A 27,296-nucleotide genomic window follows, 5' to 3' on the forward strand; every position below is an offset into this window, starting at 1 on the left:
ACGCACAGCTCACTCACACCTGTGCTGGTAATGGCACACCTGCAGGTGAACAAGGTACACATCTTCCTTTGACATGTTAAGGGTTAGGGTACTCTTATCCTAGCTTTAAAAATCAGTCCTTAACAAATTATTCACTAAGAGAGAACCTGTTAAGCTGCCTCCCAAAGAAAATAAAAATCCAAAGACAGGCCAATTACTAAGGCATCACTCACAGGTCAGGGGGGCAAGGGCAAAATAACTACCCAAATGGTAGGACAGAGAGTAGACGCCACGCCTCCCACGAAAGCTCTAGCGGGTTAGTATTCCCACAGCAGCAGCAATGTCTAACCAAGGCAGAAGCAAGCTCACAAAACTGACAATGCAAAACTTACAGCTCCTGAGCACTTCATTCCAAACAACACATTTCCATGGGCCCGGTTTGAAATGAAAATTAAAAATACAACTGACTTAGAAATCAACAAAAATGAAGGTTGTTTTCTAAGTCAAACTCAAAAGCAATTTTTGAAACTCACATTTGTGAGCAAAAGGCTGCAGATAACCTGCAGAAGCGCAACTAACAAAGAGAAGGAAGAAAAAGGGTTAAAATTAGATACTGGTTAATAAAGAGGCTGGAAAAATGCAAAGATACTGCTTGGAGAGGGACCACAGAAAACACAAGACGAGCACCTGAAACCCTCCACAGAGGACAAGCGTAAAGAAGCCAGAAATCCAACCAGACAGAACCTCTCGGGTCCCCAGCAGGACGCCATGTCAGGTTGAAACAGAACTTACTAAGCTGATGACAGAGAAAACCTGCACAAACCAGTCCTAACAGGCCATTTTTAAAACCATCAGTAAGGAGACCAGGTGCCGAGGCCAGGAGACTTGAGACAGGACAGCTCGAGGCTTCCGAGGCATGCTTACGGCCCGGCCCTCCTGACACAAGGAGGTCCTGGGTGAACTCCAGCGAGAAACCAGCAGGGCACGGGAGGTTCCTTTTCCAAAAAGGAAGCCAAGAGCATGCCCCCAATGGCAACCACTGCCATCAGCCTCCTGGGGAGCAAGGGAGAAGGTGCCTAGCACCGGTACTACTGACTAGGTAAAAACACGGGGATGTGGGGACAGTGTGCCCTTCCCAGTTATAAAACCTCTCCCCCTGGTGACATCAACGCGCAGACTGTTTCCAGCCAGAGCTGCATTCGACACTGCCCCGAGGACCCAGCATATTCCCAAACGGGAAACCAACCATCACAGAGCAGACAGGACTTCTTCACATCTCCCTAAGTCCCTCAGGACTGTGCGGCCACTCCATCAAATGGCTCATCCCTGCCCTACCCGCGCCACCCCCCCACCCCCCACCCCCCGGAAACATAAAACCCTGAGGTTCAGGAATTTCCTCGGTTTTCTCACGTGACAGAGAAACTGTCTATCCTACCAGCATCAGTGAAAAGCAGGCCTTCTGTGATGCATTTTAGTGATACCGGGCATTGCAACCCTTTCCCGAGTGGGACGAGCACACCTCCCGTGTCCAAAGGTGCTCAGGCTGAGAGCACGCACACAAGCATCTTCACTGTTCCTTGAGCTCAGCTGCCTTTGAATGCTCACATTAAACTTGTGATGCTTTACTTCTAGTTTCTATGATATTCTAAAACACTTTCCCTTGTCTTCCATAACAATCCTCACATTCTTACCGAGTGAATGGAACCAGAGCAACTTCCATGGGCTTTCCCATGAAGCCTAAGGGGAAAACCCTTACCAACTCCTATTCTAACAGCTTTCTTCCTGCATATTTCCAAAACAAAGCTGAGTGGGGTGGTTTCCATCCGATCCAAGACTTACTTAACATCCCTCTGGCTGGGACCCTCATGCAGGAAATGGGACTCTGTGATCCATCTCCAGCAGAGTCACCTTTTAACCAAAAGGGTTGCTAAATTTCCTCAGGACAAACAGAATGTAGGGAGGGAAGAGGACGTAAGAACAAAGAACTGTGGCCGTGAGCCAGCTGCATGGTGGAAAACCCCTCCCGCAGGCACCCACCTCAACTAGACCGGGGGAGGTGGAGGCACCTAGAAAGGCCTCAGCCCTTTTTTATTTAAATGGCCCAATGGGAGACAGCAAGAACTAGGCGACTATGACAACCTGTTAAGCAGAGCCTCAGCCAATGAGGACCGAGGAGGGACACTTGCACCCTGGGGAGAAATGGGCTGTGATCGCTGCCCCAGGTGAGCCTGCACAACCAGGCGGACACACGCCACCGAGAACCTATTCCAGGCCTTGTTGTCGCCATACCTCTGTCTCGAGTCCATTACTTAAATGCAGACAGGTGAGCATTTCTCACACTAGGTTGGTGATCGGGACAGATTTTACAGACTGAAAAACAAAAGCAGCACCTTTTGGCCACATCTGCATCACTCCATGTCGTTACCGTGCAGTCTTGATGGAGCTGGCGTCAGACATACCTCGTAGGCGTGTCACCATATTAAAATGTTCAGTAAGTTGCTAGTCATTATTTAACATACACAGGAAATCTGCACACACTGTCCAAATAGCCTGAAGAAAACGAGCACAGGTTTGGTGAAGGTGGCACCCACCTCAGTGCACAGGACGGACAGTCAGGAAGCGACAGAGGCCCAGGCACAGAATCACACAGACACAGGAGGCTGCAGCCCCACTGGGAAAGAATGCACCAAACACATCGCATTTATTTTCTTTTTTTTTTTAAAGCAAATAACAAAGACCCATTTTACCAGCTTTACTTTTTAAACCTAAGCTTAACATTACACATTTAAACAATTGTCAAAACTTACTAAGTTGCCAGCATTCATGCACAACTAGAAAACATCCTCAATTTATACTAAACCAGAAATGTATTACCATTGATGCATTAGTACCTTTCACTACTCAACACTGAAAGACTGAAACTACTCTGGGAGGCGCGTCCTGGCAATGTTAGCTTCACAGCAGGCCGCCACTGCTTGGCTCATGTTTACACACAATGGAAAGCAGGTCCGTGCTGGTGTTAGTGTATGGAGTCACGGCCACCCTGGATCACGTTTAATAAAAAGCAAAGTGCATACAGAGATTTACAACAATTGTAAAGACCAAAAAGAAAAGGTCCTATCATGTGGTCCCAACAATAAATCAACAGTCTGACAAACAGGCTCCGATGAGCGTGTATAAATACTTTAGATTAGGGACAGTTATACTGAAAGTCGAGTTCGTCTGAAATCTTCAAAAAAACGTTCCTGTTAATCCTCACATGGTGCTTGTTACAGTTAACATCTCTGTTACATGCGTGCGTTGAATTACTTGTTATCCAAGCGTAGCAGCTGCTCCTTACCATTTATCGTCAAGGACTTTAACTGGCCGTCTTCTTCAACTTCTACTCTTTCTTGACCGTTCTCGACAATTCTGGAGGATAAAATGCATTTTTAAACTTTATTTCTGGCAGTAAATGTATGTGTTTGTATAGATGCATTTGGAAACGAGGACTGCCGCAGACGAACATGAAACCACAGACCCTAGGGCTGAGAACCAGCTGAAGCCACCCAGGGCCATCTTTCTGAAAACAGACCGATTCTGACAGACAACACTATACCGCTGACCATGACCTACATGTGGACACCAAGAATCAAATGGTCACGGTTTCAGGGAGCATCTGAGATCTTGCTCCCAGGCATATGTTGTCAGATTGGCTGGAAAAAAAAAAACTCATAAAAATTAAAATATGATAAAGCTTTTACTACTAATGGTGCTTTCCATTTTGTTATCCTAACAGTACCAGCAAACCAATTACACTATTATTACAGCACTGCACATTAAAAATGTCTCTAGCTCTTGCCGGTTTGGCTCAGAGGATAGAGCATTGGCCTGTGGACTTAAGAGTCCCGGGTTTGATTCCAGTCAAGGGCAACCTCGGTTGCAGGCTCCTACCCAGCCTGGGCCCTGGTCGGGGCTCGTGCAGGAGGCAACCAACCGATGTGTTTCTCTCACATCGGTATTTCGCTCTGTCTTTCCCTCTCCAACTCTATCTAAAAAAAAGGAAAATTATCAAGTGAGGATTAAAAAAAGGCTCGCCCTAGCCAATTTGGCTCAGTGGGTAGAGCAGTGGGTCCTCAAACTACGGCCCACGGGCCACATGCAAATACAAATACTGTATTTGTTCCCGTTTTGTGTTTTTACTTCAAAATAAGATATGTGCAGTGTGCATAGGAATTTGTTCATAGTTTTGTGTTTTTTTTAACTATAGTCCAGTCCTCCAACTGTCTGAGGGACAGTGAACTGGCCCCCTGTTTAAAAAGTTTGAGGACCCCTGGGATAGAGCGTCAGCCTGCAGACTGAAGGGTCCCAGGTTCGATTCCAGCCAAGGGCACATGTATGGACTGCAGGCTCAATCCCCAGTGGAGGGCATGCAGGAAGCAGCCGATCAATGATTCTCTCGTTGATGTTTCTATCTCTCTCTCCCTCTCCCTTCCTCTCTGAAATCAATAAAGAAATATATTTAAAAATAAATAGATTAAACTGTTAAAAAAAAAAAAAAAGGCTCTAAATGAAGAGGGCTGTTAATAGGTAACATTAAACAAAAGTTAAAAAGAAATGCCCTAATTTCGGATATTAAGATTCTCAGGTGCCCAATTTAACTTACACCCTATACTTCACGCTCAGGGGCAGGGGGGTGGCACCCATAAATTATTACACCTACTTATTAAAAACATGAAATATGGGAGAGAACTGTACCTCTTTGTAGTGATTTTTCTTCCATTAACAATTTTGGTAGAAGTCGACACGGACTTGAAGTTGCCCATCCCACTACCACCAAATGACGTCGAAGAGAATGACGTGAGACCTCCATGACCTATTGACCCGAAGGAAGTAAATCCTGTAAGAAATAAAGGGAAAAAATATCAGAGACTAGTATGTCTGGCATTCAAGTGCAAAAATCCCCAAATGTCAAATCCCATAGCAGACCTCTCCTGTAAGCAGGGTGCTGGCAGGGGCAATGCTGGGGTCCAGGGGGCTCCTCTGAATCAAGGGGCAAGACAGCAGGCTCCTTTCACCTCCCCTCCCACCCCCTACTCCTGCTGGGCCGGGCCTCAGTTGCATTTCCCCTGTTTATGGAGGATCACTAAGCATTTAGCCTCCTGGAGGGACTAGGATGGCCGCACACTCTACATCTCACAGGAACAAAGTGACCACTGCTGACAGAATGGCAGACCCAATCCGCTCACCTTCCCCTTGCAATGTGACCACAAGGGACAAAAATCTGAATTATTAGAAAGCTAAAGTAATTTTAGAACAAATTCTAAAATAATTATAAGTATGGCTCTGTAGTTCATGTACAACATTCTCAATCACATGGACATTACACCCTGATGGCCACACATCACCCTGAAGCTGGCTTCCTTGTTCATTACAACAAATACCCGCACTCCCTACACAGGACTCAGCCCTCCAGCTCTAATACTGTCTAAACCAGCGGTGTCCAACAAAAACAGAATGTGAGCCAAATACGTCATTTTAATTTTTATAATGGTCCCACTAAAAAATACAAAGTGGCAAAATTGACTTTAGCACTATTTTTATTTAATCCAGAATATCCAAAATATTATCTTACGCAATATAAAAACGCTGAAATTGTTCGGACTTAAATATTCCATCTTTGAAATCAGTGTGTGTCCCACTTGTAACGCGTCGGTGTGGACAGACCACATCACGAGGCCCAGCAGCTCCGCGTGGCTGTGGCCACATCCAGGACAGCACCGGTCTAGAGGCTGGAGCCACAGGACACTTTGCAAGGCCCCGACCAGTAAAGACTGCACTTCTCTAATGATTTCTACCAGCTGTTTTCCCTCTCCCTGAAACTTGAGCACTGCCATAAGCACAATGCACGGTATCCGAGGGTCTGCTGGAGAAAAGCCCTGGCATAGGGCTCTGTGGAAAGAGCTCCCCAAAGGAGCCTCTCCTAGCTGCTATCAGCATGACCCTTGCAGGAGGGGCCTTCTGACAGTACCATGCAGGCAGCCTGTGGAACAAAGCACTGCAGATTCTTGGCAGAGCATTTAAGACAAAAACAAGACCCAAAGACAGCCCTAGCTGGTTTGGCTCAGTGGACAGAGCGTCAGCCTGCAGACCAAGGGTCCCAGGTTCAATTCCAATCAAGGGCATGTGCCCGGGGTTGCGAGCTCGATCCCCAGTGGGGGGCGTGCAGGAGGCAGCCAGTCAATGATTCTCTCTCATCATTGATGTTTCTCTCTCTCTCTCCCTTCCTAAAATCAATAAAAATAAAATAAAAAAAGACCCAAAGACAGCAGGAACTAGGTGAGCATCCATGGCAAGAGTCTCCTTCTTGAGGTAAAACAATCTGTTAGGCCACCACCCCACCCCTCGAGCTGCTGACCTGCTTTACCAAGGGCTAATGCCAACACTGTGCACGTGGCTGGGCACCCTCACAGCAAGCACACATCCCTCGTGGCCGCAGCAGGCATGGGTGTTACTACTGCCCCTCCTCGGCCTCCATCAGCGGACTCAGGGCCTCCTTGTACTAAACTACCCAGAAGGTTAGATAAACGAGGACTTAGTAAGACTAAGTGCGTTATTTCACAATTACCCCAAAACACCTTACTCCCTTAACCAGGAGTATTTACTAGTAAGAGCAGAGATGGATTTTCATGTATAACGTTCTTGGGAATGAGTAAAGATGACTAGGGAATCTACAAGACTGTTTTATCAAAAGGAACACATGTTTCAAACTATTTACCAGTTACCAGAAGTAAAATCTTGGGATTTGATACCTGTATCAAAAGACGGAAACCCTCCGCCGAAAGCCGGGAACCCCGTGAAGGCGGAGAAGAACGAGGTGGTTCCCCGGTTCCTGCTCCCACGCGGACCCCGCCGAGTCCCAAAGAAGTCGTCAAATGGGTCTTCTGGAAACAAACACAGGCATTTTGTAAAATTTTGTTCCATGTCCTTGTTTCATAGGAAAGCTGTAATCGGGGAGCAGGAAGCCTTGGAGAAGTCACGGCCAGAGCTCCTGTAACGCAAGCAGAGCCAGCCAGAGGCATCGGGGACAGACCCAGCCTGCCCATCACGCAGCCTCTGTGAAGGGTCAGCAAGGGTTCATTCACTCAGGTACTTAGGAACTCAAACTCCCTAAGGTCTGAGTTGTCTCCATTATTCAGAAATAAAAACAAACACAGACTATTCAAACATTCATTTTAACACACAGGGAGGAGTAATTCTGGGCCTCGGATATAAGAGCTCCTTTTAAATTTTCTGTAAACTTGACATCACAAAAATATTTTTTAAATGGTTAGTCAAGGCAAATCTAAATAAATGTGAATTGCAGACATGACATTTGTGCTCCAATAGGAAACTACTAGATCAGTGATGGCGAACCTATGACATGCGTGTCGGAAGTGACACGCAAACTCATTTTTTTGGTTGATTTTCCTTTGTTAAATGGCATTTAAATATATAAAATAAATATCAAAATATAAGTCTTTGTTTTACTATGGTTGCAAATATAAAAAAATTTCTATATGTGACACGGCACCAGAGTTAAGTTAGGGTTTTTCAAAACGCTGACACGCCAAGCTCAAAAGGTTCACCATCACTGCATTAGATGAATAGGCATTGTCTTGCTAGTGAAGATATCAAAATGCTCCTGAAGCCGAAACCGGTTTGGCTCAGTGGATAGAGCGTCGGCCTGCGGACTGAGGGGTCCCAGGTTCGATTTCGGTCAAGGGCATGTACCTGGGTTGCGGGCATATCCCCAGTGGGGGATGTGCAGGAGGCAGCTGATCGATGTTTCTTTCTCATCGATGTTTCTAACTATCTCTCTCCCTTCCTCTCTGTAAAAAATCAATAAAATATATTTTTTTAAAAAAAAATGCTCCTGAAAATAAAAGACCAACCACGAGTTTAACTCCGATTATCAATGAGTTACTAAAACCACAAATCATAAAAACCTTATAAAAAATTTTGCTAAAGTTATATGAAATTAGTCAGCAATATTTTTTCAGGTAAGTAGGAATTCTGTGAGAAACAGAAAATGGACGGACTTATCAGGAATCCTACAAACGCTTGCAGGGAAAAAGAAAAGCAACCCATTACAGAGACTACAGAATTAATCTGGCACACCTGGAACACAGCAGCGGTGACCAAAGTGGGGAAGAGTGACAGGTAAGTGACACACACACACCCCCCAACGACCAGCATGAGACCTAGGCTGCATACACCAAGCATCACACTGAAGCACATGGTCTTGTCCTGAAATGGCCCACTGGCGAACCTATGACACGCGTTATGTCTTTAGGTTAACAAAGCAACTAAATCCTCATATGCTGTCTGCCCATGGGACACAATACTCCAGCTAAATCAAGCATGTCAAACTCAAAGGCTAACATGGGTCAAATAAACAAGGTTAAGTTTATGTGGACTACAAAAAACCAAAGCTTCAATTTTCATAGGAATGTAGGTTTATTTCGATAGAGACATGCTGAATACAAAAGGCTGAAATAAATGAGTGATTGTTAACATAAAATAGAACATTTTAATAAAAATTAGTATTTTTTTCTTGAGCGTTAACTTACCAGACACTGAATAACTGCATAAATTAATAAACGTAACGCAAATAAACCTATTTTTCTTCTTCTCCAAAAGCAAAATCTTTCCTGTTGCACACGCCAAACAAGTCAGTCCAAAACTAGTGACATGGCAATCGGCTGCTAGAGTATTTGCCGCTAGTATTAGTAGAGAGAAATGGTGTACCTGCGCGTAAGGGAAATGAATGCAACACGAGTATAGGAATCAGTCATTAGCGAATGTTTTAGTTCGCTATTAATAATCTATACCAGCCGAAACCGGTTTGGCTCAGTGGATAGAGCATCGGCCTGCGGACTGAAAGGTCCCAGGTTCGATTCCGGTCAAGGGCATGTACCTGGGTTGCACGCATTTCACCAGTGGGGGATGTGCAGGAGACTGCTGATCGATGTTTCTCTCTCATCGATGTTTCTAACTTTCTATCTCTCTCCCTCTCTGTAAAAAAATCAATATAATATATATATATAAAAAATAATCTATACCAGCCGTGGGCAAACTACAGCCCATGGGCTGGATCCGGCCCGTTCGGCTGTTCTATCCGGCCCAAGGAGCCTAAAGAGTGGAGGGTTCTCTTGCTCTCCCCTCCCGTCCTTCACCAGCAGCAGCGTTAACATGTATTAGTTCACACAAACACTCCATCCACGCTTTTGTTCCGGCCCTCCGGTCCAGTTTAAGAACCCATTGTGGCCCTCGAGTCAAAAAGTTTGCCCACCCCTGATCTATACTAATCTACACTAATAAAAGAGAAACATGGTACTTAGCGTGCGACCGATACCCTTTTCATTGGCTAATCAGCGAGATCTGCAAATTAACTGTCAGCCAAGATGGAGGCCAGCAGCCAGGCAGCTTGAAACTAACATGAGGCTTGCTTGCCTCAGTGACGGAGGACTGTTGGAGGAAACCAACGTTCCCCGCCTGCGGCTGCAGGCCTCTGAGTGGGCAGTTTAAGAAACATTGTAACAAATACCGCCGGACTTCACCCTGCAGATTCGCAACATTGTAAGCAAAGGCCAGAAACCTACTTTCAGCCGGAGGCCTAAGAGCTGGAGCCAAGCCTCAAGCTAAAGCTGGCCCAGAATAAAAAAAAAAAATAAGGAAAAAAGGAGTGTTTGGGAGTTCAGTCACCCCCAGCCTGAAAACAGCCCTCAGCCCCTCACCCAGACTGGCCAGGAACCCCAGTGGGGACCCCCACCCTGATCCAGGACACCCTTCAGGGCAAACCAGCCGGCCCCACCCATGCACCAGGCCTCTACCCTATATAGTAAAAGGGTAATATGCCTCCCGGCACTGGGATCAGCGTGACAGGGGGCAGCGCCCAACCCCCTGATCGCCCTGCGGCTCTGTGTGTGACAGGGGGCGGGGCCCCAACCCCGAGCAGCCCTGCTCTGTGCCTGATAGGGGGGAGCTCCCCAACCCCCTCCCCCCACAGGCCCTGCTGTGTGTGATGGGGTAGAGCCATAACCTCCCCATCGGCCCTGCCCTGAGTGTGAGAGTGGTGGCGCCCCAACCCCCTGATGGGCCCTGCTCTGTGTGTGACAGGGGGTGGTGCCGCAACCTCCCCATCGACCCTGCCTTGAGTGTGACAGGGGACGGTGCCCCAACCCCCCAATCGGTCCTACCCTGAGCGCGACTGAGGGTGGCATCACAACCTCCCAATCTGCCCTGCTCTGTGCATGACGGGGCAGCGCCCCAACTCCCCAATGGGCCCTGCTCTGAGCCCAACCAGGGGCTGCACCTAGGGATTGGGCCTGCCATCTGCCACCCGGGAGCAGGCCTAAGCCAGCAGGTCGTTATCTCCCGGGGGGTCCCAGACTGCTAGAGGGCACAGGCCGGGCTGAGGGACCCCCCCTCATCCCCCCCCCGAGTGCACAGATTTTTGTGCACCAGGCCTCTAGTAATCTAATAAAAGGGTAATATGCTAATTAAACCGGATGTCTTCCGGACAAAGCCACGGTGGTGGGGCTGAGGCAGAGGTGGTTAGGGGTGATCAGGCTGGCAGGGAAGAATGGTTAGGGGCGATCAGGCCCGCAGGGGAGAGCAGTTAGGGGCTATCAGGCCGGCAGAGGAGAGCAGTTAGGGGCTATCAGGCTGGCAGGGGTGAGTGGTTAGGAGGTCAGGTTGGCAGGGGAGCAGATAGGAGCATCTGGCAGAGGCAATTAGGGGCGATCAGGCAGGCAGGTAGGTGAGCAGTTAGGAGCCAGCGGTCTGGGACTTCAAGAGGGATGTCCCAAATTGGAGAGGGTGCAGGCCCGGCTGAGGGACCCCCACCCCCCACCCCCACCCATGGACAAATTCTGTACACTGGGCTTCTAGTTATACAACAGGATATTGTAAAAATGAAGTTACAAAATTTTTATTAGAATGTTTCTTACTGTTATAAGGGCAGGGCCGCAAAAATATTCATTGTGTGCCGCAAGTTTGACATGCTTGAGCTAAATGAAGACTTCCATCACTATAAAATCACCTTATTGAAAAACTACTTCAAAAGTTGGGTTACAGCTTTTTCCTTTTTCCGCCATCTTAGACCCCGTGGAGGCCTGCTGGGAACAGGACTTCTATAAGGACCAATATGTCTGGAAGGCTGTGGTCCAAGGCCATTTTTGCTGGCTATAAGCGGGGGTCTCCGGAACCAGAGGGAGCACACGGCGCTTCTTAAAATTGAAGGTGTTTATGCTCGAGATGAAACAGAATTCTATCTAGGCAAGAGATGTGCTTACGTGTACAAAGCAAAGAACAACACGGTGACTCCTGGTGGCAAACCAAACAAAACCAGAGTAATCTGGGGAAAGGTAACTCGTGCTCATGGAAACAGTGGAATGGTTCGTGCTAAATTCCGAAGCAACCTTCCTGCTAAGGCTATTGGACACAGAATCCGTGTAATGCTGTACCCCTCAAGGATTTAAACACTGAAAATAAATAAAATGGATTTGTTTTCTTGTGAGAAAAAAAAAAAAAAAAAAGTTGGGTTACAGCCGAAACCGGTTTGGCTCAGTGGATAGAGCGTCAGCCTGCGGACTGAGAGGTCCCGGGTTCGATTCCGGTCAAGGGCATGTACCTGGGTTGCGGGCACATCCCCAGTGGGGGATGTGCAAGAGGCAGCTGATGGATGTTTCTCTCTCATCGATGTTTCTAACTCTCTCTATCTCTCTACCTTCCTCTCTGTGAAAAATCAATAAAATATATTAAAAAAAAAAAAAAAAGTTGGGTTACAAGTATGTTAGGAAAGTAAAGTAAGTGGCTTTTCAGTGACATTTTCTTGCGCAGGAGTCAGCCGATCCATGTTTCTCTCTCATCACTGATATTTCTATCTCTCTCCCTCTCCAAAATCATTAAAAACACACACACAAACACACAGCTCACCTCAAACAGAGATAACTTACTGCACTAAGAGTTCAAAATGTTATAGTGAAAGTTGAAAACCTAAATTTCCAATAAAGGAGATAACGAAATGGGGTATTTTAAATGCAGATTTTTACGTGGGCATAGCATTTAAGCTTTAGTAAAAGGCAGAAGAGAACATAAATGGACAGATCACAGTTTCAGTAACTGAAAAATGTTAGCCAGTGCCTTTCAACTGGGAGTAAGACAAAGGCCATTCCTTCCTGCCTCCTTTCTACTCACTCCCATGTTCCTAACTCTTACACGGAGTACACATCTTATTTTTAAGGTTAAAAAGGATAAATATCACACAATATTTCAAAAATAAATTTGAACAAGACACATGAAAATGACCAAATGTGCTGCCATGTCCTCTCCTCCCCCACTGTGTACAAGATGCCCTGCCCCGCCCACCAGGGCAAGGGGAGCTGCTTGGAGGAGGAAGCAGCCCCCACACCAGCTGCACCCATGGGACCGACACAGAAACGAGGAACTAACTGCCATGAGCTTCCTTCCTGAGTTTGTCAGGAATGTAGTTTGTGCAAACATATCAGTAAATAAGAAGCAAGCATCTTTGTTTCCCTGCCTGTCCCCTGTATGGTGTAAGGCACAACACAGACCTGATATCATACAGCCACTAACGGGGAACCAAGGGGAAGAAAGAAGGAAGTCAAGGCCCCACCTCCTACTGGGGCAAGGTCAGTGCACTCTAGGTGTCTGCAGGACAGATGACCTTGCCAGTGTCTTTACATGGTGGCAAGTACAGTTTAAGGAGATGGTGAGCATGGATGCCAAACTGACAGGGTGGACTTGTAATGGTAACTTTACATGTCAAGTTGAGGCTGTTTGGGATGAAATTGATATTTAGATCAGTAGACTCATCAGAGCAGATTGCCCTCCCCAATGTGGGTGGGCTCACCCAATCAATCAGCTGAAGGGCTGATTAGAACCAAAGGCTGACCCTAGCCTAGACTCTCCTGCCTACAGGCTTCCTAACTGCAACCCCATCTTCCAGCCTGGTGGTCTCTGGACTGAGTTGGAACCTCAGCTCTGCAGGACCCAACCTTGTCTCCAGATTGTGGAAAGCCACCTATAAATTGGGCACAGTAAGAAATTAATAACTAAGAACAGTTGTAATGATATACTGTAATACAAGTATTGTGTACGGTCTCTCTTAGAATGTCCAATGTATGTAGGACAGTGTGGACATGCTGACCAAAGGAGTGATCCGTGTCGTGAGTGGGACCGACCGTTTCTCTAAACGGCATGTGATTTAAAACTTAATAATTGTTTGTTTCTGGAATTTCCCAGACAATGGTAGCTGAAGCAACTTCCCCACCAGGTGGTCTGATAAAGATAGTCCAGTCTGCTACTAGAACTTGCCTGCCTAAGGGCTATGGGTGGATCCCAAACTGAATAAAAGGATGGCCTGAGCACAAGTGGAGTCCATCCTCTTGGGATGGGCTCTCGCCTGGCCCCCCAATTTCCAAATTATTGTCTCGTCTCGTCTCTTTCACTTGTGTGCGGCCCCTCTTCCAGATCCTGAACCCTGAACCACGCGGGACGTGGTGGAATACACACATCTACACATCTGACGCCCGAAGGAAGGGAAGGGGGAAAACATACACACCAGATTCATGGGAGTCAACTGCTTCCACTAAAGGTCTTCAGAGACAGAGACCCTTTGTTCTCTCTGGAGAACCCTGATACAGAGTCTAGGGGGAGAAAGTATTCTTGATCATTTCACAAGTTTCCTTAGTAATGATATTATTCTGGGGCCCATGATATTAGCAAAGTGCAATAATCCCCCCCCTTTATCTGAGGTTTTGCTCTCTTTCCTTTCAGTTTCCCACAATGAACCACAGCCTGAAGATTTAAAAGGGAAATTCCAGAAACAAACAATTATTAAGTTTTAAATCACATGCTGTTCAGAGAAACATAATGAAATGCCGCTCTGTCCCACTCGGGACACGGATCACCCCTTAGGTCAGCATGTCCACACTGTCCTACATACATTGGAAATTCTAAGAGAGACTGTACACAATACTTGTATTACAGTATATCATTACAACTGTTCTTAGTTATTAATTTCTTACTGTGCCCAATTTATAAATGAAACCTTACATATAGATAGGATGTGCATGTATAAAAACAAAAGCATGGTCCATATAGGGTTTGGTGCTGTGTTCAGGCACCCATGGGGGTTTGGGAATCCCCTGCAAATAAAGGAGGATGGCTGTACTAAACTAACTGACAGCCTAAGTCAAACTTCTCACAAAATCTAGACTGAGCTGAATGGTATGAAAAAACTAGGCACAAAAGACAAAAGACAAATGTTTACATAAACACATACACACAAAAATCCTTAAAAAAAACCTGTATGAGTGAAAGATGTTTCAACCCATCCATACATTTTCTAAAGTTTTACCACAATTCAGTATTGGAGAGCACTGAAGAGAAACCCACTCTTATCAGGTGCTCTAAGCCACACCAAGTAGGAGCACCACTGTCCTCAGCAGACAAGCCCGCAGGCGTGGCTTCAGGCCATGTGGCCCACACTAGGAACGCCCAAGCACACAGAGCACTGGCACAAAGGACAACAAAACAATCGAACAGGAGAGGGTTCAGTCTATTCTCGAGTCTCAAAGCTGAGCTACACAGCAACCTTCAGAAAAGGCAAACACCTGAAATTCTAGACTCCCACGAGCTCTCCCAGCTAACCCCAGCAACCCCCGCTAATGCCAGTAACACCAACTACAAGTACAACTCATTTTTCAAGTGTCCTTTCTTATATATTCCGAAGCAGAGGACCTGTCTGGAAGAAATGTAAACAAACAGAAATGGAAGCAAATCCAGAATCAGCCATTCATTGGAGCCCCAGGTGAGTGGGCCCAGGGCTGCCTAGCGCTTAGCAGCAGGCTCAGTATTGGCCAAACAAGTAAACCCACTTCCTGCTTCCCATAGCACCTCTGTTACAAAGCAGAGATTCTGGTTATACCCTAGGTCTGGCTGCAGCACTGTATTTTCCAAGATTTGCAAAAATCTATCCAAGGAACCAAGATGCAGGCGCTGGACCCAATGAGCTCTATGAACTTGCCTCCCACAGAAATGACCTCCTCACAGAAGGAAAACCATGTATCTCATCTTGTGGGTGCCCTTTCTGTCCCCTCCTCCTGCCCTCGCGTCTACCTTCACCCTGTACCTGAGCCATAGGACACCTACACCACCTTCCAGAAGGAAGTTGCTCCCTCGACCAGAGGGACCAAAACTCCACTAGAGACATGCGTAAAGCCTACCTACAAGGGACTCAGGAAAATTGTGACCCCGGGGTCACCTGCAAACTACAGAAAAGAATGAGGACCAGCCCTAGACCAGTGCTGGCTCCCCCCAGGGGAAAGGAAACAGCAGAAGGCAGAGGGCTGGGCTGGCCAGAGACTCAGACATGCCTGCTATGCTCTGGGGTGGCTGCCCCTCCTGATCCCGCAGTCCAGGAACCAGCCTCTTCTCAGGATGAGAGACCTTTCCCAAAGAAACATCCCTCTCCTTATTTGGGGGAGAAGGGGAGTGTCAGGGGAGCGAATGACTGGGAAACATTAGTGCACACTGGCAACTGAAAGGCAACTGAACATCATCCGCACAGCATCCACCCTCATTTGCCAGCATAATCTTAATTGAAAATTAACTATTTTCAAACAGCTCCACATCCTCACATGTGCAACCTTCTTTCTGTTGCTAGGCCTACTCCCACCCCACAGGTGAGAGAAACAGGTGAGGGCACTGCTCCCCCTCATTGCTCCTCACTCACGACCATGGACTTCGCAAGAAATTTTCATTTTAACACTTCTCCTTGGCCTGTGTCGCACTGCCGTCTTCCACGCGTGTGTCTCAGACGGGGCCACGCAGGTATAGGTCACTCCTGAGCTTCCTTCCCCCCACTGTGCCCATGTGGCACTGCCTTGGCTCCCGATTTCTCTCAGCAGGTTTCACTTGAAGCATTCCCCTCCATCTCCTTTTCAATCTGCTGCTTCTGAGTTGAACAGTCAGGAAGACAACATTCTAGGCTGAACTCCTGACACCAGAACCGGTAAGGTCACCTCACTTGGAAAGGTCATCAGGGTGGGCCCTCACCCTTGTCACCAGCAGCCTTATTCAAAGGGGAAATCTGCAGAGACAAACCTGCAGAGAGGAAACATGATGTGCAGGCACCTACATGCCGAGGACGCTGAGGCCACTAGACACTACAGAGGCCTGGTGGGGACTCCCCTCACAGCCCCCCGCAGGCCCTGATCTTGGGTTCCCAGCCCCCGGCACTGTGGTTCTGGCCCTGGCACTAGAAAAGACCCACGTACAACAGCCGCTCCCAGACCCCCACTGGCCCCCCCGTCTCAGTTGTCACCACACCAGCGCCGTGGTGTCTGACCAAGGACCCAAGGATGTGCTTCAACCACATAGCAGTAGCAGAAACTCTTTATTCCAGGTACACTTTCCAGGGCCGGCCCTCTGTGAGCTGGCTGTCCCATCCCGGGGTCGCCAGCAGCACCTCAAGCTCAGGACCGCTGTCCTCGCTCAACAGCTCCTCGCAGTCCTCGCTGAGCTGCTCCTCCTCGGCCCTGAGGCTGGCCTCATCCTCCTCGCTGGATAGGAACTCCAGCTCCTCACTCGGGAGCTCGGCCTGGCCCCAACTACAGCCCTCGCTCAGCTCATCTTCACTGACGCCCTCGAGCTCCTCACTGGAGATCACCTCCAGTGTGTCACTGTCCCCCTGGCTCGGGGCGTGCTCCGCTGGCTGGTCCCCGCCAGGCTGCTCCAGCTCCTCCCTGGGCTCCAGCTCCTCACTGTCCACCTCCTCGAACCCTGGAGAGCAAAGTGACGCTCACTGCACCACCCGGGCACCGGGCTCAGCGACACAATTAGCTTCCTCCAAAGGCTAAGTTCCCAGGCCTACAGGCCGTATTACCCTCCACTAGCCTTTTCAATCACTAGGGCTCACCACAAAGACAAGTGTCAGTATGCAAGGAAAATATGCTGACATGAATAGGCTCTGGAAACAGTTTTGCATTTTCAAGTTTGGCCTGGGCTTTCCGACATGAGAATGCAAGCAAATGAATGTCAGACTACACCCAGACAGACCTCCCAGACACTGAGTCCTGCCGTGACTTCTCTGTGAGAGCATCAGTTTACTGAGTGCCCTGTAAAAAGAAATGAAGATGGTCCCCGATCAAGAGCTCCTCCTTGGGCCAATTAACGCTCTGGTAGGGCTGTCTCTGTGACCGTGCATGGGGAGAGCTGCAAGTTGGTGCCTCAGAAGTTGGGCTGCACCGCCTGTGCATGCTGGTTTGAGTCAGCCTCCACCTCCTCTCCCGGGAGGACGCCTGCCCCTCCAGGAGGGTTCGATGCCAGCAGGACCAGGCCCAAGCCCTCCCTGTCAGTGACCATCCTTGCAGCTTGGTCCTCAGGCACAGAACTGCTTATAGCCTGTCCAACACCCTTCACCCTCCATTCTACCTGGGATGTCTAAGTCACACGTGAGGTCTAATAACTGACAAATAACTTCAGTTCGGAATGTCTTATAATAGATCTTGATCTACTATTTTGGAAGCCAGAACAGGAGAGAAAAAGTCATGTGAAAATCGAAACAAACAGATAATGTGCTGCTATAAATGGGCATTACGACAGGGCCGAGTCCCCAGGAGGCGGGTGCTGATAACCATCTATGGCTGTGCTGTCCGCCGCACGTACCGCCAGCAGGCCGCAGCGTCACTCCGAACATGCAGCAGCCGTGCAGCAGCTCCTCCTGCGTGTAAATCCTGACCGCCTGAAAGTGGAAGTCCCCTAGGACACCTATAAGAATGGATTGAAGAGGTGTCACTGCCACCCCACACATGGGGACCTGGCAGTCCTGGCATTAGCATGTGAGCACTGCCTAAGAGTCCAGAATGGCAATGGGACCGGCCACCTCCTAAACTAGGCTGAGACCCACAAAAGAAATTGCGACCAAAATGTGCCGTGTCCACAATCTATAACCATCTCAATGAAACACACAGGCACATAAAGATTTCTTTATATACACAAATCTCACAGTTTGGAAGATCTAAGTCAGGAGATTAAAACAGCTATGGTGGGTAAAACGGCATGATACTTATTCACATCTAATTATCATCTCTATATCTCCTTTCCCCTAGAAAGAACTGCTCAGAGAAAATCACGTCAATGAGGAAGCCTGGACTGGCCTATCAGACATTTTCCCAAGGAGAACCCAATCTCCTTGTGATCACACTTCATTACCACAGGCCTCCTCCCTTCCACTCTTTTCTTTAAAAAATCATGAGACATAAAAAATAAAATCACGAAACACAAATCGTGCTGAAGAAGTCCCAGGCTCATAGGGTCCTTCCTTCTCTGCTGTATCCACCTGGTACACCTGGTGTAACCAAGCCCACGGTGGCAAAAGGGCAGGTCCAGCCCTAACACAGGACGTTACCCAACACTGCCTGCTCCCCAAAATACACCTGCTAAGGTCTGTGCTGATACACAGAGGATAATTACATTCACCTAAGGCAGGAGTGGGGAACATCGGGCCCGCAGGCCACATAAAACCCGCCTAATCATTTGGTGTGGCCCTGCCAAGGCATCAGGGGTGAGTTGATTAAATATTTGACAAAATAGAGCAGGCTATTTATTTGTTATGAGGATAATTCTGTATGGCCTGAGAATGATGTTATAAATATTAATGGCCCTGGGCAGAAACAAGGTTCCCCACCCTTGGCTCACAGGGAGGCAGTCCAAGCCACATTTGATAGTTAAGATAGCAGTAACTACAGCATGTCTTCAAAAGAACCACACCGTGGGCCCCACCTGCGAACATTCCTCTGCTTTGCTTTCACTGTTCCATTTGTCAATCAAAGGCTCCTAAGTAAACGTTTCTACAGACATCACTTAAGCTATCTTCTTACAAGCAGCCACATCACAGCAGAACAAGGAAGTCTCTGTGAATCCCCGTCGGCCCTGCACCTACCAGCCTCAGCAGCGAGTGGCTCCAGGGCAGGCAGGGGCTGTTCGGTCCCATCAACCAGGCTCCAGGAAGAACGGGGTTCACACAGGATGTGCTTCCCCCTCAATGAGCCAAAAGAAAATGACAGTGGAGGAAGTGTGCCCTGCCTCCTGGTCACCTAGCCAGCGCTCCACCACACTGGCTAACAAGTGTCCCCAGCACCACCTGGGTCTCAGACACTCCTGGACACAGAGATGATGGGACAAGCCACCCTCTGGCTCTGAAACAGCAGGAACAGCCCGGCTCCTCCAGAAACACCATCCTCTGGACCAAGGTCGCTGTGCAGTCCTGACTCACCACCACACACCCCACACACCGCACTGAGAACATGAGCCAGCAGAGATCAAAGGTCTTCCTTCCACACTGGGCGCTGTGACTCGGGTTTCCATCAGAACCACACTCAAGAGTTCAGTTCCCACGAACAGGAGAGCATTTCCAAGCCTGGGCACCTGCGCACAGACCACTGTCTAATTCAGGCGGCAAAAAGAGTGAATTATGAAAGAATACATAAAAACCTTCGTTACGTTAACGTGCAAGGTAAACCCCAGAAAAACCCCCCCAAAAGAGGAAAGAGACCATTAGAATTCCTAAATGACAAGTTAGATGACGAGATACAACAGTGTTAAACAGAAAAGGCACCACCAGTCCTCCTGTGAGTCATGGTGACACCAAGTAGACAGCAACCCTGACAATAAACTTACCAAAGAAGTCGAATGAAAACGGGTCCCTTCCACCAAAAAATTCCCTGAACACATCATCTGGGTTCCGGAATGTGAAGCCGAACTCGAACGGGTTGTCGAAGTTAATTCCACCTGCACAAGCACAGCATACTTGCTTATCAGTTCTTGTTCGAGGCAATCATTTGTCCACAGAACATTCAAAAACATAGCCCCGCCCTGACTCGGTGACATGCGTTTGGACTTCAGCAGTGTGCCTGCCCTTCCTTTTCCACCTTCTCTCAATGTGTCATCAGCACATTCTCTCTCACCAGGTTTATTTTTTGTTGGGAACTTCATGTAAACCAAGTGTGTCCACATTTACTCTCAACCTTTCTAGGGTTGGTTTGGAGCCTCAATTTCTAAATGTACACCACAGACGATTACAGAAACTTTTCATCTAAAATATACCTGTCTAGTGCTAGCCAGGTGGCTGTGTCGGCTGGAGCATTCTCTCATACACCAAAAGATGACAAGCTGATTCCCAGTCAGGGCGCATGCCCAGGTTCTGGGTTTGATCCCTGGTTGTAGCATGTAAAAGAGGCAACCAATCGATGTTCTTCTTTCTCTCAGGTGAGAATAAAAAAATAAAAATACACCTGTCTAGCCTTACCACCAAAGCCAGTGATTTTGGTTTTCTAGTAGATTTATTTTTAATCCCTAAGGATATTTTGACATAAAGCAGGTAATGATGTGGGTTTACAAACTCACAATATAATATTTCATGTCTGGTCTAACAAAAGCCTCCCAGTAGGCTATGTAAACGCTGTCAATATGTCCTTCTGCTCCCACTCAGCCCAGGGGTCGTCATCTGTACTTATTGAAACCTGACTCTTTCCCGGCGAGCTAACAAATTCCAAACCTTTTGTTGCCAGAAAGAAAAATCAACATTTACATACCTCCACCTCCACCTCCACCATTTAATCCTTCTTTGCCGTATCTGTCGTAGATGTCCCGTTTTTTAGCTGTAAATTTAAAAAGAAAAGTCAATAAAACCAAGTTCCCGTCCCATCCAAGTCCAATAGATAAAGTTTTCCAAGTTCCAAGTCAAAAACCAACACAATTCTTTGTTCACTATGAGTGATAAGGATTTGGGACCAGCTTACTTTAAATGACAAGGGGGTTACAGGGGAAAATCTAAGTACATCTCTCCATACTCAGGAAACTAATTATGAAGTTTAAAGCGTGATTATAAACATTAAATACATCCCTTTACCACCCAGAAAGACCACATGTGATACATTATATCATATCACCACCAAATTACAAAATGATTCCTAGAAGTGATGAAAGCAAGAAAAAGAATCTGCCCTGACCGACAACGCAGCCAAGGCTTTCATGACATGCTTCTTTCCTGTACTCATCACCTTCTAGGGTGAAAAGAACGACAATGTAGCCCTATTTACACAGCAACCCTGCAGGTTCTTCTAATACACCACCACGTGTTCTCCAAAATGGTGCAGTGAAATAAATGCAGGGCTGTGGGGAAACCAGGCACAGGAGCAAACTACTCCCAGCCAGGTTTGGGAACCAGAGTCCTGGTACGAACAATAACTGTGCCTGTGAAGATGGCTCCCAGCAGCCTGGCTGGGGTTCAAGGCTGCATAAGAGACCATGAAAACTGTACACTCCATTAAAAAAAAAGGGAGCAACAAGCCCGGCTGATGTGGATCAGTCGCTGAGCCTCGACCCATGCACCAAGAGGTCGCCGGTTCAAGTCCCAGTCAGAGCACATACCTAGGTTGCATGCTTGATCCCTGGTAGGGGCCATGCAGGAGGCAGCCAATCAATGTTACTCTCATCTGTGTTTTTCTCTCTCCCTTCCTCTGTCTCTAAAAGTCAATTTGCGGGGGGTGGTTGTTAATTTTTTGGTTATTGATTTCAGAGAAGAGGGGGAGAGAGAGAGAGACGGCGGGGGGGGGGGGGGGGGGAGGCATCAATGATGAGGGAATTGGGGATCAATGCCGCAACTGGGCATGTGCCCTTGACCGGAATCAAACCCAGGACCCTCCAGTCTGCAGGCCCACACTCTATCCACTGAGCCAAACCAACTAGGGCTAAAAATCAATTGTTTAAAGAAAGAAGCGTTAAAAAAAAAGAGGCCCGGCTGGTGTGGCTCAATAGTTAAACGACAGGGCACATGCCTGAGTTGTAGGGTCAGTCTGTTTCTGCCTCTTTCTCCCTTTCCCTTCCTCTCTGAGAAATAAAAAGAGGGCAACCAAGTTTTTACGGGGGTTTAAAGATTCTCTTTCTGCGAATTTCGAGTTTGAGCTCAATACTCACTGTCTAATGTTCCTGGCCTAGGAAACCCACAAGTCTGAGAGGTCTGGGTTAGCACACAAATGAGATACAGGTCTCCTGGGTTCATGTTAGTCCAGCTCAAAAGCTGGACCATCAGTTTAAGACCTTAATGCTGCATTATAAGATGACTGACAGGCATCCGTGTTCTTGTGCTTTCATAAGTAACAGAAGTTACTTGTGAAATTAGATGCCTGGGCCTTCCTTTAAATAAAGGAGACACTAATGGATACAACAAAGTGCTCCCATGTCAGTAACTGCTGACATGGTTGATGGCAAAATGGGGTTTGTTCCAAAATAAAAAATGACTTTCAATAGTGACCCTGACCTATGCAGACACGTGGAGCAGGCATCCACCCCGTGGTCAGTGAATCAGCCTCTACCCTTTCAAATGCCTCCACCTTGACTCACACTAGGTTATCTAGTATTGCTTCCTTGCAAGGTTGACCAGTGGTTTTCTGGCTTCCTTATAGAGCTCCACTACCCCAGAACCCAGGCACATCTCCTCTCCCCCAAGAACTATGAATTGGATTGGTTAAGCTTTAGCATGACTCATGAAACTAGGCGAATGGACCTGAATTCCATTAGCACTCAATACCTATGCTCTCGACCGACCGGGGTCCAACCTTATGAGGAAAGTCAAACGTCGTCTTCTTGGGCACCCACTGCCCAGTAAGGTCTCGCCATGGGGTCACTTACCATCGGAGAGCACTTCGTACGCCTCGGCTACTTGTTTGAATTTCCTCTCCGCTTCTTCTTTATTCTCAGGATTTTTATCTGGGTGCCACTTCAACGCCAGTTTCCGATACCTTCAAAAGAGTAAAAAGGTATTGATCACAACCAAAGTCCAAAAATCCAATAGGCTCTGAAACAGAATGAGACAAGAAAATGGCTTCAGAGCTGCAAACTCCCCTTTTCATTCAGAACCAAATTAATTAGCTCCAAAACCGAGAGAACGTAATACACACTATCTCTATCGGTTGAAAAGTGTTAACTGTGCAAGGACAAAGTGTGCACAGCGTGGGCTCAGATGTGAGGCTGAGAAGAGCACTGTGAAAGGCGGCCCTGCTCACTGAGCACTAAGAGGCTGCCGCATGACTGTCCTCCTGCCCTCACATTCTCGTTCCTCACAGGGAGGCCGTCTCAGCGACAGCAGTCATGTAGTCCATGTCTTCCTCAAAGCCATCCCATTCTGAAGGCGAGCCTATGGCCAAGGTCACACAGTTCCAAAGGGTCAAGTAACATGAAAATCATGCGCTTTTTAAATTTTAAAATATCTTGCCCTGGCAGGTGTTCCCAATGGTTAGAGCACATCAGCCTGCAGATGGAAAGGTCAAGGGTTTAATTCCAACCAAGGGCATGTACCTGGATTGCAGGTTGATCCCTGGCCTCAGTCAGGGCATGTGCCGGAGGCAACCAATCGATGTCTCTCACATGGATGCTTCTCTTCCTCCCTCCTCCCCTCCCTCCCTCCCTCTCCACTCTCTCTAAAAATCAATGGAAAAATATCCTCAGGTGAGGATTAACAAAACAAACAAACAAATCCTAACTAATACTAGCTAAACTCTAAGCAGCATATACTTAGTGTGAGGACATTAAATGGGGAGGGAGCATGCCCTTTAAAATCTAAGACTAGAGCCCAGCCGGGTGTGGCTCAGCGGTTGAGCATTGACCCAGGAACCAAGAGGTCACCGATTTGATTCCCGGTCAGGGCATATGCCTGGTTGTGGGCTCAATCCCCAGTGGGGGGTGTGCGGGAGGCAGCCGATCAATGATTCTCTCTCATCATTGATGTTTCTCTCTCTCTCTCCCACTCCCTTCCTCTGTGAAATCAGTAAAAATACATTTACAAATTAAAAAAAAAAAAAATCTAAGACTAGAACAAAAACCTGGTAATCCTCTTAACATGTGGCAAGTTATTAACATGAGGCTTTATTCTCACATCACCGTGGATCTGATCATGGAGAAGCAGACCCATCCCTTTAAAGGGCTTCAACCCTCCATAAGAAATGACAGAGCACACGGAGAACTGGAGATAAGAGCCGAGTCAGCCGTGTGCGGATGAGAAAATGCACCCACGCAGGTGGGCTCAACTGCATGTCAAGTCAAGGCCTACGGAGTGTCCAGTGTCCTGTGTTTCCACTCGGATTTCAGGCTTCCCCACCTGGGCTTGAGCAGCAGGGCAGGGCCACCACGAGGAGGGCCTGTGAGCACACACAGTGCTGTGGGTTTTCTCAGGGGGAGGACAGCCACACACCTGTAAGCCTCACACAGAAGTTTTCCCAGTTGTCTCACATGAACGAGGATGAGTTCTAAGAATGGACTGTTCTAAGAACATGTACCACCCATGGCTGCAATTTTCCTCATTAAAAATAAATGAGGCTAGCCCCAGCCCGTGTGGCTCAGTGGACAGAGCGTCAGCCTGTGGACTGAGGGGTCCCAGGTTGATTCCAGTCAAGGGCACATGTCAGGTTGTAGGCTCAATCTCCAGTAGGGGGTGTGCAGGAGGCAGCCCATCAATGATTCTCTTTCTCATCATTGATGTTTCTCTCTCTCCCCCCTTCTCCCTTCCTCTCTGAAATCAATAAAAATATATTAAAATAAATATGGCTAAATCAAGTCTGTCAATATTTATTCATTCAACTGCATAGCACAAAATGGGAACATCTTGTTCCTTTTAAAAGTACTAGCATTTTCTAAATCTGTATCTGTCATCCTGGGACCCTGACGTCCCATGCTCATAGGCAACTGAATCTTTTACGTTACCATCTATGATACCCTGGCCGGGCTCAGTTGGTTAGAGCTTCGGCCTAATATGCCAAGATTGTGGGTTCCTCAGGACACATACAAGAAGCAACCAATGAAGGCATAAGTGGAACAACAAATCAATGTTTACCTCTCTCAAAAAAAAAAATTAGGAGCATTTTTCTCAATCCCTTAAGATTTTGCTTCCCAATAATCACTGTCAGTTTCGCTCAAATTAGCTCACAAAAATTATCAAAAACAACAACAAGACATCTAATGATCCACGTCACGGTCAGAGGTGCAGGCTGCGGTCCCCAACGATGGGGATTTTCAGACGACCCCACAGGATGCTTGTGGCACCACACTCCAAGTCAACTCCATTTCAAAGTCCAATGCCAGGCTCTCGGGATTATCTCACATCCTCAGGAAGCTTCTGACCCACTTCCAGCGGAAACAGAATCCACTGCCCCAAGGGAAGGAAGAGAAAACCATGCGACCTAATCCCACCCTCACCCCCAATCTGGGCATGCAAACAAAGACTGTTGTACTGCACTGAATGCCGTTTTATAGACAACACAGAGTTATACTGTCCAACCGCACAGACGATTTCAGAGAGACAATTACTTACGCCTTTTTAATGTCCTCGGCGGAGGCATGTCTCTGCACGCCTAGAACTTCATAGTAATCCACCATGTTTTACAGGCTGCTGGAACGAGTCCTGCTATTAGAAATCCAGGGTGAGTGACATCAGGGCAAGGAAGAGCGATTTCCCAACTTTTTTACCTCATGGCACATAAACAAATTACTAAAATTCTGCAGCACACCAAAACATATATTTTTGCCAACGTGACAAAGAAAATAGGTGTAACTTCGATTCATTCACACTGGACGGCCATACAGTGTTGGCTGCTGACATGTTTTTATTTGACAATCTAAGGAAAAAGAGGTGAGTGCCCCTGACTAAATAGTCTGGTGTTGCATTTCTAAAAGTTTTTGCGGCACACCAGTTGAAAATCGCCAACCTAAACAAAATAAAACAGGTGATTTGTCAGAGACGTGGTGCCCACCTGAGCAGCAGCTAACAGGCCCCTGGCGAGCATCCTGCTTTCTCACCTCAACATACTCAGAAGCTTGTTGCCTCATTGTGTCCTGTGTCAGGCACTGGGCAGCACACTGGGGCCACCAGGAAGAAGAGTGCCCCGACCAGAAGATCCACAGCATGGAACCACACACCTTGGCCTCCCCACATCCCGGGAGGGAAAAGGGGGCCATCTTTAAGGGCCATCAGTGTGAACAACTAACGTGAAATTCAGAAAAGAATGTATAACCTCAAATACACTAATGAAAGTTCCAAATATTAAATGGTTAAACTCAGTAACAGAACAGACTATAAATTTGCCACTTATAATACTAAAATATGGCCCTCGCTGGTCTGGCTCAGTGGATAGAGTGTCGGCCTGCAAACTGAAGGGTCCGGGTTTGATTCTGGTCAAGGGCACATGCCCGGGTTGCAGGCTCGATCCCCAGGAGGGGGTGTGCTGGAGGCAGCCGATCAATGGTTCTCTCTCATCACTGATGTTTCTCTCTCTCCCTCTCCCTTCATCTCTGAAATCAATAAAAATGTATTTTTTAAAAACAGAATAGTAAAATATTTCTAAAGTAGAGTCCAAGGTTGTTCACTGTAGTTTTTTCCATTTTTTTAATATGTTCAACATGAGATATTAGAGAAACTGTTTTAAATGCAATCAGTTAAGAGATATGGAGTGAGCCAACAATTATAGAAGTTTTTCTCACTGGTAGTTACATCATTCAAAACACAGTGGTCAGCAGTGAGAACGTTAAGTTCAACCTGGAAATGACTACCCACACAAGAGGTAGCCAGTTCTTATGACCAGAGGCACAGCAACCTGAAATCTTCAGGAACTAAAAACATGGCCATCAGCCACAATAGTGCAACAGCAGCCAGAAAGCAGCAGAAAACCAGCATCCCTTCAGCTCTGCTCCAAGGACTAAGGAGACACTCGGGTGCGTTCACTTGGAGCTGTTGTTGCCGCAGGTCTGCAGGCCATCTTAACAGTGACAGACAGGGAATGATGCCAGCCCACTGTCACAACAGGAGAGAGACCTCTGCACAAACCTCCCACTTCCTAAGCTGGACCATCACCTGAGCCACATGTGGTCAGAGATCATCTGGTGTGTCAAGAGGCCATGCTTAGGTATTTTTGCTACCATTTCAAAGCCCAGACCCAGGTTCTCTAAGTCCCAATGGTTCCCAGAAGCATGCAAACTGGTGTCACTCTGCTACGCCCACAAGCCAATAAGGATGCGTATGCACATTAACCCAACAAAGACAGCGGTTAATTTGCATATGCAGGCGCAGAGCGAAGCCTGAAGGCTCCGGCCTGAGTGAAGACTGAAGACTGAAGAGGCTTGGCTTCTCCACTGCAGCCGGAGCGAAGGCCTGGGTCCCGGGTGCCGGAGGAAAACCGGTGCCGGCAGCCAGGGGAAGGAAGGCCTATTGCACGAAT

At 47.5% G+C, this 27,296-nt stretch overlaps 1 protein-coding gene and 1 pseudogene across 19 annotated transcripts in view; one reads left to right on the forward strand and one right to left on the reverse strand.

Annotated features, from left to right (window-relative positions):
• Nucleotides 1–27,296, reverse strand: part of DNAJB6 (DnaJ heat shock protein family (Hsp40) member B6) — a 60,062-nt gene that overhangs the window by 17,075 nt on the left and 15,691 nt on the right. For 2 of the 19 annotated variants that reach the window (XM_059711322.1, XM_059711316.1), the window contains exons 2-9: nt 25,397–25,489; nt 22,723–22,832; nt 20,625–20,690; nt 19,711–19,821; nt 17,698–17,799; nt 6,771–6,902; nt 4,717–4,858; nt 3,320–3,390 (exon numbers count right to left, since the gene is read on the reverse strand). In XM_059711322.1, the coding sequence (XP_059567305.1) occupies nt 3,320–3,390; nt 4,717–4,858; nt 6,771–6,902; nt 17,698–17,799; nt 19,711–19,821; nt 20,625–20,690; nt 22,723–22,832; nt 25,397–25,461 (799 nt within the window). In that variant the 5' untranslated portion in view covers nt 25,462–25,489. Of the gene's footprint in view, nt 1–2,656; nt 3,391–4,716; nt 4,859–6,736; nt 6,903–16,411; nt 16,813–17,629; nt 17,800–19,710; nt 19,822–20,624; nt 20,691–22,722; nt 22,833–25,396; nt 25,490–27,296 lie in introns of those variants that run through there. The other 17 variants (XM_059711326.1, XM_059711321.1, XM_059711324.1 and 14 more) reach the window with 15 other exon arrangements.
• On the forward strand, nt 11,135–11,511 carry LOC132242575 (large ribosomal subunit protein eL33-like; annotated as a pseudogene).

This window comes from Myotis daubentonii, chromosome 10, assembly GCF_963259705.1.
Source record: "Myotis daubentonii chromosome 10, mMyoDau2.1, whole genome shotgun sequence".
NCBI lineage: Eukaryota > Metazoa > Chordata > Mammalia > Chiroptera > Vespertilionidae > Myotis > Myotis daubentonii.